The sequence below is a fragment of the Dryobates pubescens genome, chromosome 1 (assembly GCF_014839835.1).
Source record: "Dryobates pubescens isolate bDryPub1 chromosome 1, bDryPub1.pri, whole genome shotgun sequence".
NCBI lineage: Eukaryota > Metazoa > Chordata > Aves > Piciformes > Picidae > Dryobates > Dryobates pubescens.
This window is the reverse complement of record NC_071612.1, coordinates 3,123,419-3,136,588: the sequence shown is the minus strand read 5'-3', so window position 1 is coordinate 3,136,588 and position 13,170 is coordinate 3,123,419. Positions and strand designations below refer to the sequence as shown.

Genomic DNA, 13,170 nt, shown 5'->3' with positions numbered 1-13,170 from the left:
ACAACCTCTCTGGGCAGCCAGGGCTCTGTCACCCTCACGGGAAACAAGTTTGCCCTTATCTTTAGGTGGAACTTCCCATGTTCCACTTTGTGCCCATGATCCATGGTTCTATTGCTTATCACAACTGAAAAGAGCCTGGCCCCATCCTCTTGATCCCCAGCCATTTAGCTATTGATCAGCATTGCTCAGATCCCCTCTGCAGCTGCTCTTCTCCAGGCTCAACAGCCCCAGGATTCAGCTTTTCCCCCTCACAGAGATGCTCCAGACCCCTCAGCATCTTTGTAGCCTCTGCTGGACTCTCTCCAGTAGCTCCCTCTCTCTTTCTTGACCCAGGGAGCCCAGTTCTGTCTACAGGCAGTCACACCTATCTGGCAGCCCCGGAGTGAAGCTCCTCTGCCAGCGTTTAGCCCCAGATGCTGGTTGTTAAACACCGTTCCTTTTGCCAGGTCAAAGAGCTGCTATTTCTGCAAACATAGCTACATTTTGCCACGGGTGAAAATGTCAATTTGCTTGAATTTAGCTAAGAGCAAAATCTCCTCATTCCCACTGCCTGCCAACATTTACCTCAGCAGCTGTCAGTTCGCCACCTGAACCGACTCCTCCTGGCTTCAACAAAACTAACAGACAGTTGTGGCAGAAATGTGAAGTGTTGCATATTCTCCTGAAAACTCAGATGACACCAGAAGTGCATTTTGTCCTTTGCCACAGGTTTCATCTTGGGACTGTTTTGTTACTCACAAAAAATAAGCAGCTGAAGGAAGTCCAGGGCTTGAAACCCAGAGCTCAGCACCACGTTGAGCCTCAGCTCAATACAGGACAAAATACTGGAGCTGAAGATAAGGCACTGAATGTATGCCAGGTCATTTTAATTAATGAATTAATCAATAAAATACCATCTCCTAAATTCTATTGCCAAGGGAAAGCAGCAATAGAAATGCAAGCTACTGGCACAACACAAACCATCTCCCCTATGTGCTAAGCGTGATGCCACCGAGTCAGTGCATCCACCCCTATCCCATCTTTAGACTGAAAAGTTCAACATTCCAGATGTCCCAAAAGAGAAATGTTTGATGAAAGCAATATTTTTGTGCACTTACTCCCCCTCCCTCCCCCAGTAATATTACCCAGAGTACCTACAATGCAACACTTGGTGCTGTGCTACCTGCAGAGCTACTGCTGACCAATGTGTTCACCCCAGGCTCACAGAAAAGTTTGGGTTGGAAGGGACGTTAAAGATCATCTAGTTCCACTCCCCCTGCCATGGGCTGAGACTCACCTCAGCCATCTCTTTTTCCACCACTGTATTTCTATCTATTCCTCTCCTTTCACTGGGGCTCTGAAGTGTGTCCAGAGAAGGCAATGAAGCTGGTGAAGAATCTAGATCACAAATCTTATGAGGAGCAACGGAATGAACTAGGGCTATTTAGCCTGGAGAAAAGGAGGCTGAGGGGAGACCTTCTTGCTCTCTACAGCTCCCTAAAAGGAGGTAGGAGCCAAGGGGCTGTTGGTCTGTTCTCCCAGGTAGCAAGCAATAGGACAAGAGGAAATGGTCTCAAGTTGCACCAGGGAAGGTTTAGGTTGGACAGTGTGAAAACTTTCTTCATTGGAACAGGCTGCCCAGGGCACAGTGGTGGAGTCCCCATCCCTTGAGGGGTTTCAATGCTGTGTAGAGATGGTGTTGAGGAACACAAGAGTGGAGGCCTGGCAGTGCTGGGTTAATGGTTGGACTCAAGGACCTTAAAGATCCCTTCCAAGCAAAATGATTTTGTGGTTCTAGATACACCTTTGTATGCCCCACACCTCATATCGGGAGGTCTGAGGAACACACATTCTTCCTTCCTCCAATGAGAAGGAGGAAAAACACAGAAAATATCTGAGAAGTGAATCCATTCCTAGGGATTTGTTTTCTCTAATGGGAAAAATCACCAAAACCAACTAAGAAGCTGCTGACTACTCCTGTAACAAACACATTTGTATAAATTACATAGTGCTGACAAATGGCCATGCAAGCAGTATATTTTTAAGGGACAGTGGAGTGCTCCCCCACATGATGATGAACAGAATAGAACAGCTTGGAAATAATTCTTGAGAGCATCAAGTCCAAACTATCACCCAACACCATCTAATCACCTAAACCACGGCACCAAGTGCCTCATTCAATCTCTTCTTAAACACCTCCAGTGATGGTGACTCCACCACCTCCCTGGGCAGCACATCCCAGTGGCCAATCTCTCTTTCTGGGAAGAACTTCTTCCTAACATCCAAACCTCCCTTGGCACATCTTGAGACTGTGTCCTCTTGTTCTGGTGCTGGTTGCCTGGGAGAAGAGACCAACCCCCACCTGGCTACAACCTCCCTTCAGGTAGCTGTAGACAGCAATAAGGTCTGCCCTGAGCCTCCTCATTCCCAGGCTAAGCAACCCCAGCTCCCTCAGCCTCTCCTCACAGGGCTGTGCTCCAGACCCCTCCCCAGCTTTGTTGCCCTTCTCTGGACACCTTCCAGCATCTCAACATCTTTCCTAAACTGAGAAGCCCAGAACTGGACTCAGGACTCAAGGTGTGGCCTAAGCAGTGCTGAGCACAGGGCAGAATGACCTCCCTGCTCCTGCTGCCCACTCTGTTCCTGATGCACTTTAACACACTTTTAATACACTTTGTTTTCCATCTATCTATCCAGACTGCTCAAACTGTGGCATAACAATTAGAATAAGTGATAGTGTTACATCCAGAAAACAAAGAGCATGATGGCACAATTTATCTTGGTGCATTTCTTGATTTAATGCCAGGCTGGGATTTCAAGCCTGAACCAGATCTTTTTTCCTCTCCCCCCCCTTTTCCTTATGCTATAAATATTTCAGGGTGGTTTTTGGTTCGTTTTTGCTTTGGTTTTGTTTTGTGGGGTGTTTTTTTTCCCCCCCCATTTATTCTTGATTTAGTTTGACAGTAAATAATCCCATGGAAGCTGCTGTTGGAAAGATGTTGTAAAAAATATTAAGTGCCTGCTTGCCAGTTAGGTCCTTGAGTTTGTCAGAGAGAAATAAGGAAACCAGTTGGGTTACTTAGAGAAAATGTCTGTGTAAATCTCTATATATTTCTATTTCCCCCCACCCCCCAACAATGCCTCATAATTTGCAATCTTAGAAGCAAGAGCATTACAGTTCTAAGGATTGATCAATGCCTTATATGAATACAAAGAGCTTTAGGGGGTTTATTCTAGATATTGGTAGCAGCAGGAACTTGCTGGTTTCAAGAGTAATGTGTAAGCCAATGTTGCCCCTGTTACAGGAAGGCTCTGGAGGTGCAGGAAGGTGTCCAGAGAAGGGCCACAAGGATGAGCAGAGGGCTGAAGCTGCTCTGCTATGAGGACAGACTGAGGGAGTTGGGGATGTTCAGTCTGGAGAAGAGAAGGGTCCAAGGAGACCTAGCTGTAGCCTTCCAATATTTGAAGGGGGCTCCAAGAAAGCTGGGGAGGGACTTTCAAGGGTGTCAGGGAGTGATAGGACTGGTGAGGAAAAGGAACAAAACTAGAACTGGGTAGATTCAGGTTGGATGTTAGGAAAGAAGTTGTTCCCCATGAGGGTGGTGAGAGACTGGCACAGGTTGGCCAGGGAGGTGGTGGAAGCCTCATGCCTGGAGGTTTTTGCAGCCAGGCTGGATGTGGCTGTGAGCAACCTGCTGCAGTTTGAGGTTTCCCTGCCCATGGCAGGGGGGTTCAAAGTGGCTGATCCTTGAGGTCCCTTCCAACCCTACCAATTCTATGAGAAAGCAGAAAGATTGTCAGAAGGATCTCTCCTTACACAAGGAGCAAAATGATTTGGAAAAGGATGGATCTGGTCAGTTAATTGGCTTTCACTGGTGATTTTTTTTGTTTTCAGCATATTCCCCCTGGGAAGTATGTGAGTAACATTAGAGGGCTGATGTCCTTTTTCTTTTGAGTCATAAGTGCCTTTGGCAAATCTTGTACCTTTAAAAAGGGTTTCAGGTGATCTGCACAAAAGAACTCTCATGTTGAATGTGTGCTGACCAGAAACAGAAGGTGTTGGAGAGATCTTGAGGAAAGGGAGAGAGGTGGGACCAGAATAGGAGCACTGGAAAACGCTCTCTGTTCATGGGGAATAAACCCAAACAACCACTACAGGGAAGTGCCCAGCACAGGAGGTAAACAAATAGAAATGTCAAGGAAACATTCTGCACTGGTGAGATTCCACCTTCAGTGGAGCCCTCAGTACAGGAGACACATGGACCAGTTGGAGCAGGTCCAGAAGAGGCCACATAAAAAATGGTCAGGGGACTGGAAGCCCTCTGCTGTAAGGACAGGCTGAGAGAGTTGGGGTTGTTCAGCCTGGAGAAGAGAAGGCTCCAGGGAGATCACCAACTGATCTTTTCTGGGATAAGAATCCAGATCACCATAAGGCAAGGAACACCATAAAGTGTGCTGAACACAGAGAAGCCAAGAGGAGCAGACTTCAGCAAACTCCTTTTCTTGTAACCCTCCTCTAACATCCTCTTCCCTGGGTGGGGGATGGACCACACACAGGTTTTTGCTTTCTTATGTGGACAGACTGCAGTGCAAATGATCTCTGTGCAAGGTGGAGGGAATGGATGGCTCTCAGACTTCACACATGCTCTCCATTCATCTCATTTCCAGCTTTGTTGCCTTGGGGAATTATTGTTTTTATGATCCTATCTGGACTGTTTATTGCATTTTTAGTGCCCCCGTCTCCAAAAGGCTCAGCAGAAGGTGATTTTACACAGGGAAAATTGGGGGATTTACTTTGAAACTCTTCTTTAATCACCCAGTATCTCTTCCTTTTTTTTTTCCACAGAGCATCAAGGTAGTCACAGGAAGACACACTTTACTTTCCACTGATTGGATGGGAGGAATTTTTGACCTTGGAAAGTGGAGATGGTGTTGCTATGGAAACTAATAAGTCTGCTGCCATTCATGAGCTGCGGCACAGGTAAAATGTTCCACTATTAGTGTTTCTTGATTGATAAATCCATATCAGTATCATAATTCTTCTGGTAAGGAGATGCAATTACCCAAACTACCAGTACTTACAGGAACAATTGACTAAGAAGCTTTTCATTGGGACATGCTTTCATGTTGTGCCTTTGAACCAAGAATCCATGCTTCAGGACCCCTGATCTAATGTGAGGTGTCCCTGCCCATGGCAGGGGGGTTGGAACTACAGGATCCTTAAGGTCCCTTCCAACCCTAACAATTCTATGATTCTGTAGATCTAGGAACCTTGTGTCCCAGGGTAACAGCTTGTAAAAAACCCCTAAACTATAACACTGAGGGGGTGGGGAAAGAAGGTTCAGTTCTTACTGGGCTAACAGCATAGAATCATAGAACAGTTTGGGTCAGAAGGGACCTCCAAAGGTCATCAAGACTCTCAGAATCAACCAGGTTGGAAAAGACCTCAGAGATCATCAAGTCCAACCTAAGACCTCCTGACAACTAAACCATGGCTTCAAGTGCCATATGCAATCTAGTCCAACCCCCCTGCAGTGAGCAGGAACATGCCCTTGAAAGGCCCTTCTTAGCCACAGCATAAAGCCATGGAGCTTGACTGAAAACTGGAGTTTGATGAGGAGCAAGGGACTGTTGGATGGTTTAGATTCCACACTCAATATCACATCCTTCTATTCTATTCTATTCTATTCTTCAATTGCCTTCATACTCATGAAGTATCTTCAAATCACATATAACTTAAAGACATATAACTTAAAGACAACAAGCAGCAGCATTCATCTGTGATGTTTTTGAGGTCCCTTCAGATCCCTAACACTGTGATTCAGTGATGTTCAGAATAGATAAGGATCATCATGGGTATCAAAATAAATACCAAAATTGAAAGACCATCTTGCTTAGTGCCCAGTTGACACGAAGATAGAGCCTCACACAACCCACCCTGTCACTGAAGCAGGTGCTGGGCATCCTGACAATCTTCAGGATGTCTTCAGACAAATCTTCAGAGGTTGGAGGAAACAAGACTGCTTTCCCTCATTTTCCTTCTTGAATATCCCTTCCCTATGAGGAGAGGCTGAGGGAGCTGGGTTTGCTTAGCCCCTGAGGAGGCTCAGGGGAGACCTTATTGCTCTCTACAACTACCTGAAGGGAGCTTGTACCAGGTGGGAGTTGGTCTCTTCTCCCAGGAAACCAGCACCAGAACAAGAGGACACAGTCTCAAGCTGTGCCAGGGGAAGTTTAGGCTGGAGGTGAGGAGAAAGTTCTTCCCAGAAAGAGTAACTTGCCATTGGAATGTGCTGCCCAGGGAGGTGGTGGAGTCACCATCCCTAGAGGTGTTCAAAAAAGGCTTGGATGTGACACTTGAAGCCATGGTTTAGTTGTCAGGAGGTGTTAGGTATTAGGTAATAGGTTGGACTTAATGATCTCTGAGGTCTTTTCCAACCTTATTGATTACAGTAGCACAGTATCACCAAGGTTGGAAGAGACCTCAAAGATCATTGAGTCCAACCTAAACTGATTCTAATTTCCAACCTGATTGATTCTATGATTCTGCTTAATTAGAATATCACCAAGTTGCTAATATATTGGAGGGAAGATGGCCCCGGTTTGTTCACATGGAGGGATTGATATTCTGAGCTCATCCCTTTCTTTTTGTTCATTTTAACCATTCTTTTAATTCAAAGCATATAGCTCGACAATCCTGCTTCACAAAACCCTATAAATGGATTTAGCTTGTGACTCATTAGAGATTCATCTGAAAAACAGACACAAAATGGGAAGTGAACCCTCTGAGGTTGAAATGAAATTGGGGCTGAGCTGACCCTTCACACTTGTCGGTGATGAGAAAGCATGACAACCGACTTTTGGCTACAATTAATGCATTGAACTCCAAATAGATGGGAAGTTACTTATGAGCTTATGAGGAAATTGTATTAAAGTAACCTCAAATGGTACTGAAATTAATTATGCAGTGCATGAGTCAGCTGCTGCTCGAAATGAAGAAACAGAAGCAGGGTGCAGGCTTTGGTAGCACTTTAAAATGTGATTTAAATTAAACCTGGTGATATTTTATCTAATAGAATGTAGGCAATAATGTAAATCTTGGGACCAGCCTTTCTGGTAAATCAATACTAAGTGCCTATTTATGAGCAAACAACCAACATGGGAAGGACTCTGTATTATCTGCAGAGATTTCAAGCAAGCAGTCACTTGTTTAAGCCCAGATATGCTGACCTGAAAAAAAAAATCCCAACCAATTTAGGGTCCCAGTTGTGCCTTTCACTGCCCACTGCGCTGCCACAGCATCTATCAGCCCTCTTAGGTACTTCTCAGAGATCATTTCCTTCTTTACTACTCTAAGAAAAGGACTCAGTCCAATCTTTTAAAGTATAGAATCATAGAATGAATAAGGTTGGAAAAGACCTCAGAGATCATCAACTCCAACCTATCACCCAACACCTCCTGACTAACTAAACCGTGGCTCCAAGTGCTACATCCAAGCCTATTTTGAACACCTCCAGGGATGGGGACTCCACCACCTCCCTGGGCAGCACATTCCAGTGGGCAATTCCTCTTTCTGGGAAGAACTTTCTCCTCACCTCCAGCCTAAACTTCCCCTGGCACAGCTTGAGACTGTGTCCTCTTGTTCTGGTGCCTGGGAGAAGAGATCAAGTCCCACCTCTCTACAACTGCCCTCAGGTAGTTGTAGAGAGCCTTAAGGTCTGCCCTGAGCCTCCTCTTCTCCAGGCTAAGCAACCCCAGCTCCCTCAGCCTCTCCTCACAGAGCTGTGCTCCAAACCCCTCCCCAGCCTCGTTGCCCTTCTCTGGACACCTTCAAGTGTCTCAATGACCTCCTTAAATTGAGGAGCCCAGAACTGGACACAATATTCAAGCTGTGGCCTAACCAGTGCTGAGTACAGGGGCAGAACAGAATTCCTCTCTAACTTCTTCTTGGCTTTCAGCAGCTGTGAACTGGTGATCCTGGGAGAGGAATCACAGGAGGAGTAGCACAGCTCCATGGTGGATAAGATATTTTTGCACCCACGATTTGAATTTCCAAATGCTTCCCTTCATTATTTCCCCCCCCCCCAACCCCCCCAAGCTTTCATTTCCCAACCCCCCCAAGCTTTCATTTCTCAAACTTTTTGTCATTTTCACCTTTTTCCTCATTCTAGAGGATCATCTTTTAATGAGCCCAGTATCCTGGGCCAACTGAGTTGAAAGATACCAGGAGCTCACTTTTACTTTAACACGTTCAGGTTTTTGAAGGCTTAACAATAGCTCAAATTGTAAGTGTTCCATATTCCCAGGCACCAAGGGTGGATCACAACAGCACCTTTGTCCTCATCCTGCCACCAATTAAAGGAACAGCCAAAGCTGCCACTGGCTTCACTGAGATGAGCTAATTTATACCCAGGTACAAATTAATTCCATTGATTTTAGCAGAGCTATGCTGATTTTCAGTACATGGCATGGTGAGATCTCCTTGATGGTAGTAGTCCAACCTGCAGTTACAGGCAAAACTTCTTTGATTTATTGTATGGATGGTTCACATCAATTTAAGAATAATAGAACTGAGTGGGGCAATTAGGAACTAGTCACAATGCTGAGCAGAGCAGTCTTGTGAGCTGGGGCTTGAAAGGTAATTCAGGCTCTTAGATGACATTGGTCACTCATTGCTTCCTTGTTTCTAGCTCTGTTCTACCAGAGATGCAGAATAAAAATCATATGGCCTGATAAATTAACTTGAAATCTAAGGATGAAATGTGCTGTGCAGCAGAGGGGGAGATTATTACACCCCAAAAAATGGCAATTCAATTACTCAAAACTCAAACTCCCCTCTATATTCTCTCTGTGTGGAAAGATCATAGCAAGAGCAATATTCCCTTCCACTCCTGATTTTCCAGCAGAGCTCTTTTATGGGACTCAATAAGGGTCTTCAGGGTTTCCTTGCAAGCACCTTAGGGGATAAAATAAACCAGAGCAATACATGCATGAACAGTGACACAATGAGGGGAACAGATTAGACTATTTTTTTTCCCTCCATAGCCCATTGCTATTTAAATGAGATGATCTGATCTAAGCAGAGCACCAGAGGCAAGAAGGGTGATGAAAATAAACTCAGAGATCATTACTTTAAATGCTATGTACTTGTTATAAGGATGCATGACAACCACCTCATTATGCTGTTGTTGGAAGTGATAGAATCACTTAGGTTGGAAAAGACCTTCAAGATCATTGAATCCAATCATTATGTAAACTTTGCTTGGTATTATTATTGTGTTAAGAAAGAGCACTCACTTTCTGGATTACAGATCTAGGCAGGATCATGGGATGCCAAAATGAATCATAAAGTGCCCAAAGTGCTCAAGAAATAATTATCTCCTCGTAACAAAACTGTCTCAGGTTTTCCTCCTATGGCTTCTCCTGGCTCATACTCCTTCCTCTGGAGCTGTTGTGCAAGGCTAACTGCCAGCAGTGTCAGATGGAGAGAGGAAGGAGTCTGAAGCATCCATCAGATGCACCTTAATGCACTATTTGGAAATGGGTGCCAGGCCTGGTTCTGCAGCAGGTTGCTAATGTACCAACATCTACCTCCTCTGTCTCTGCTCCAGCCCTTCTCTCCTCGGTCAGTAATGAATCACAGAATGGTTTGGCTTGGAAGAGACTTTGAAAATCATCTAGTTCCAAACCCCTATGGTTAATAAACTCAGCTCAATACTGTGATCCAAAGAATGGCATTGAACAGCCATTCTAGCATCTTTTTCATGTACCCAGTTTAGGAACACAGGTTGCAGACCTAAGAGAAGATCTGAGAAGAGAGACAGGCACAGCTTTATTTTCCCAGTGATTGACCTGAGTGGTACTGGGGGAACAAACAAGTCTGTTGGTAGCTCCCCACACTGCAGGTTATGGACAGTCCCACTTCAGCATCAGGTCCACTACAAATATCTTGAGTTTCCCTGCTTCCTCCTTTCAGTTCTCCAAGGCTCTTGACTGTTCAGGAAGAGGAGGAGAGTTACCTTCTCAGTATTTCTGCAGGAGTTTGTCTTACTCCTAGACAGCTTGCCCAGATTTTCTGTGTCCTCTCCCATCTCTTAAGGCTGGCATTGTTATGAGCCTCCTTGTATCTGATTCCTGGTAGCTCCTGCCTGTCACATAAATACCTGTAGTCTTGCATATATTAGGAGTTGTTCAGCCTGGAGAAGAGAAGCAGCTCTAGGGAGATCTCCTTATGGCCTTTCAGTACTTAAAAGGGTTGAGAAGAATGATGGAGGACAGAGCATTAGCAGGGCCTAGTTGTGACAGGACAAGAGGAGATGGTTTAAGCTAAAAGGGGGAGACTTAGACTGTAAGAGAAGCAAGAAATGCTTTACAGTGAGGGTGGTGAGACCCTGGCTCAGGTTTCCCAGAGAGGCAGTAGAAGCCCCAATCCTGAAACCATTCCAGGTCAGGTTGTTTGGGGCACTGAGCAAGCTGCTCTAGCTACAGATGTCCCTGCTGACTGCAGGTGAGTGGACTAGATGAGCTTCAAAGATCCCTTTGAATCTGTGGTTCTAGGATGTAGAGAGCAAAAGGAAGTTGCCAGTAAAATCTCTCAGGACCTTAAGATTAGCTATAGACAATATAAACACCAAAAGCCATCCCCTTTGGAACTTCGTTTTGGAATGGGGCTTCAACTGCATTTTTCACACAGCCCTTTGGCTCATTGGCTTCAACTCAGCTGCAGATGCAGCTGCAAACCTCCCAGGGCTGTATTTTGGCCCATCATCCTGAAACTGTTAAATTAGAGAGAGGAATTTCACAACATAAAGCGTCCTGATACTCCTTTGGGTCACAGCGTGATGAATATTGAATACATCACATCCCACGCTCTGTCTGCAGTCTCTTGCAGATTTATTGTTAGCATAACAGCACCTTTAGGAGTGGAACAGCAGACCATATATTTTAAGACAAGTGACATCTTTGCTATTTCTAGCAGCAAGTGGTGGAGATGAACTAGCCCAGCCCAGAAACGTTAAGGCTTCTCCAAACAACCAGAGGCATTTGGAGACTGGTGAGTCACAGAAGGATAATTAGGTCTCCCTTGGACAACAGGGAAGTTTTCCTGACTTTGGGAAACAGTGACCCTGAAAGCTGTATTTCTTTAAATGACTTCCAAACAGCTGGCAGGAGAGGACCTGCCACACTCCTGACCTTGCTGGGAGACTGATGAGAGACACTTAAAGGCAAACCTTGGTTTCCATGCTATGGGGGAGCCACGGGGTCCAGCTCATTTCCCAGCATCACTGAACAACACTCACAGGCTGGAACAACAAAGCAGAAGAGAGAATGCTTCATGCCCTGAAGAAGCACTGCTGGGGCAGGTGAAAGCATGGTGGTGGACCACAGAGAGGTGGGCAGCCCTTCCTCTGCCATTTCAAAGAGGACACATTTTGGCTACCAGCAAGAGGCAGAAATGGGGACTGGGAGTGCATTCAGAGAGGATGGGCTATAAAATTATCTGTTACTCTGATTTGGTTTTAACAGGTGCTGAGCCCATATGTAGGGCTAAAATATAGCAGTGGCTCTATCACCTGACGACCACCTCCTTAGCCAAGAAGGGAGATTAGGAAACAGAGAAAGGTCCATAGTTTGAAGGGGAAACAGATGTAGTGAAACAGCAAGACTAATATTAATGCTAATAGTACATAAAGTTATCACCACCCCAGTAAAAGTATGGCAGCCATAATAAACAGAAGAGAAGTTCTTGGGAGCTGAATGATGAATAAGCCTCTCCAGGATGGGGAGAAGCAAGAGAAGGAGGAGCTCCCATCCTCAGCAAACTTCTCCCTTTATATTGAGAATGATATTTATGGTCTGGGGTACACCTGCAGCCAGCTGCCCTGGCTTTTGTCCTTCCCAGCTCAGACTCCTAGTTGACTTCAAGCTGATGATGGTCTGCAGATCATGGCTGGCCTAGGGTGCTCTCCCAGTGAAACCTGGAGCACACCTTTACCTGATATAGAATAGAATAGACCAGCTTGAAAGAGACCTTTGAGATCATCCAATCCAACCTATCACCCAACACCATCTAATCAACTAAACCATGGCACCAAGTGCCTCATCCAGCCTCTTCCTAAACACCTCCAGTGATGGGGACTCCACCACTTCCCTGGGCAGCACATTCCAATGGCCAATCTCTCTTGCTGGGAAGAACTTCTTCCTAACATCCAGCCTGAAGCTCCCCTGGTGCAGTTTGAGACTGTGTCCTCTTGTTCTGGTGCTGGGTGCCTGGGAGAAGAGACCAACCCCCACCTGGCTACAACCACCCTTCAGGTAGTTGTAGAGAGCAAGAAGGTCTCCCCTGAGCCTCCTCTTCTCCAGGCTAAGCAACCCCAGCTCCCTCAGCCTCTCCTCATAGGGTTTGTGCTCCAGACCCCTCCCCAGCCTCATTGCCCTTCTCTGGACATGTTCAAGTGTCTTAATGTCCTTCTTAAATTGAAGGGCCCAGAACTGGACACAGGACTCAAGGTGTGGCCTAACCAGTGCTGAGCACAGGGCAGAATGACTTCCCTGCTCCTGCTGGCCACACTGTTCCTGAAACAGGACAGGATGCCATTGGCCTTCTCAGCCACCTGGGCACACTGCTGGCTCATGTTCAGCTTACACTCATCCAGTACCCCCAGGTCCCTTTCTGCCTGGCTGCTCTCCAGCCACTCTGACCTCAGGCAGCACAGCTTCACTTTCCTTCATATCTAGTCAGGATGCTTTGACTGCCTCTGCTGCTGAAGGAAAACAGTCTCAGGGAGACAATTTCCCAGTAGAATAAGCTGCTTCTCCAGCGCAGGCTAACACGGGTAGCGAGAGCCGGGAGAGCAGGTCTTTCAGGTGTGACCTTCACTATCATTTTCCTCTGACACCTCATTTGCTTTCCCTTTGCATGCAACAGATCAGTTGTCTGGGTCTGACAGGGGCCAGCAACATCCCAGCTGAAAGCTAGAACTCCAAGAACTGTCACACCATATGCTCAGATACAAAACCAGAACCTAATCCTTCCTCTATTAGCAGGGAAAATGCTGTTCTCAAGGCAAAATACCCAAACCAAAGCAATAAAAAAAACCCCAACAACATAAGAACATGTGCCAGCAGAGGCAAAAGCATGAGAAATAGGAAGGGGAAATAAGGTGTTTTTTCTAATCCATCACCCAGTTT

The 13,170-nt window shown here is 45.9% G+C and overlaps 1 protein-coding gene across 1 annotated transcript in view; it reads left to right on the top strand.

Moving 5' to 3' along the window:
* Positions 1 to 13,170, top strand: part of LOC104305109 (contactin-6) — a 203,351-nt gene that overhangs the window by 31,827 nt on the left and 158,354 nt on the right. Inside the window, exon 3 of the mRNA XM_009905929.2 lies at positions 4,826 to 4,960. Coding sequence (XP_009904231.2) covers positions 4,906 to 4,960 — 55 coding nt within the window. The 5' untranslated portion in view covers positions 4,826 to 4,905. The remainder of the gene's footprint in view (positions 1 to 4,825; positions 4,961 to 13,170) is intronic.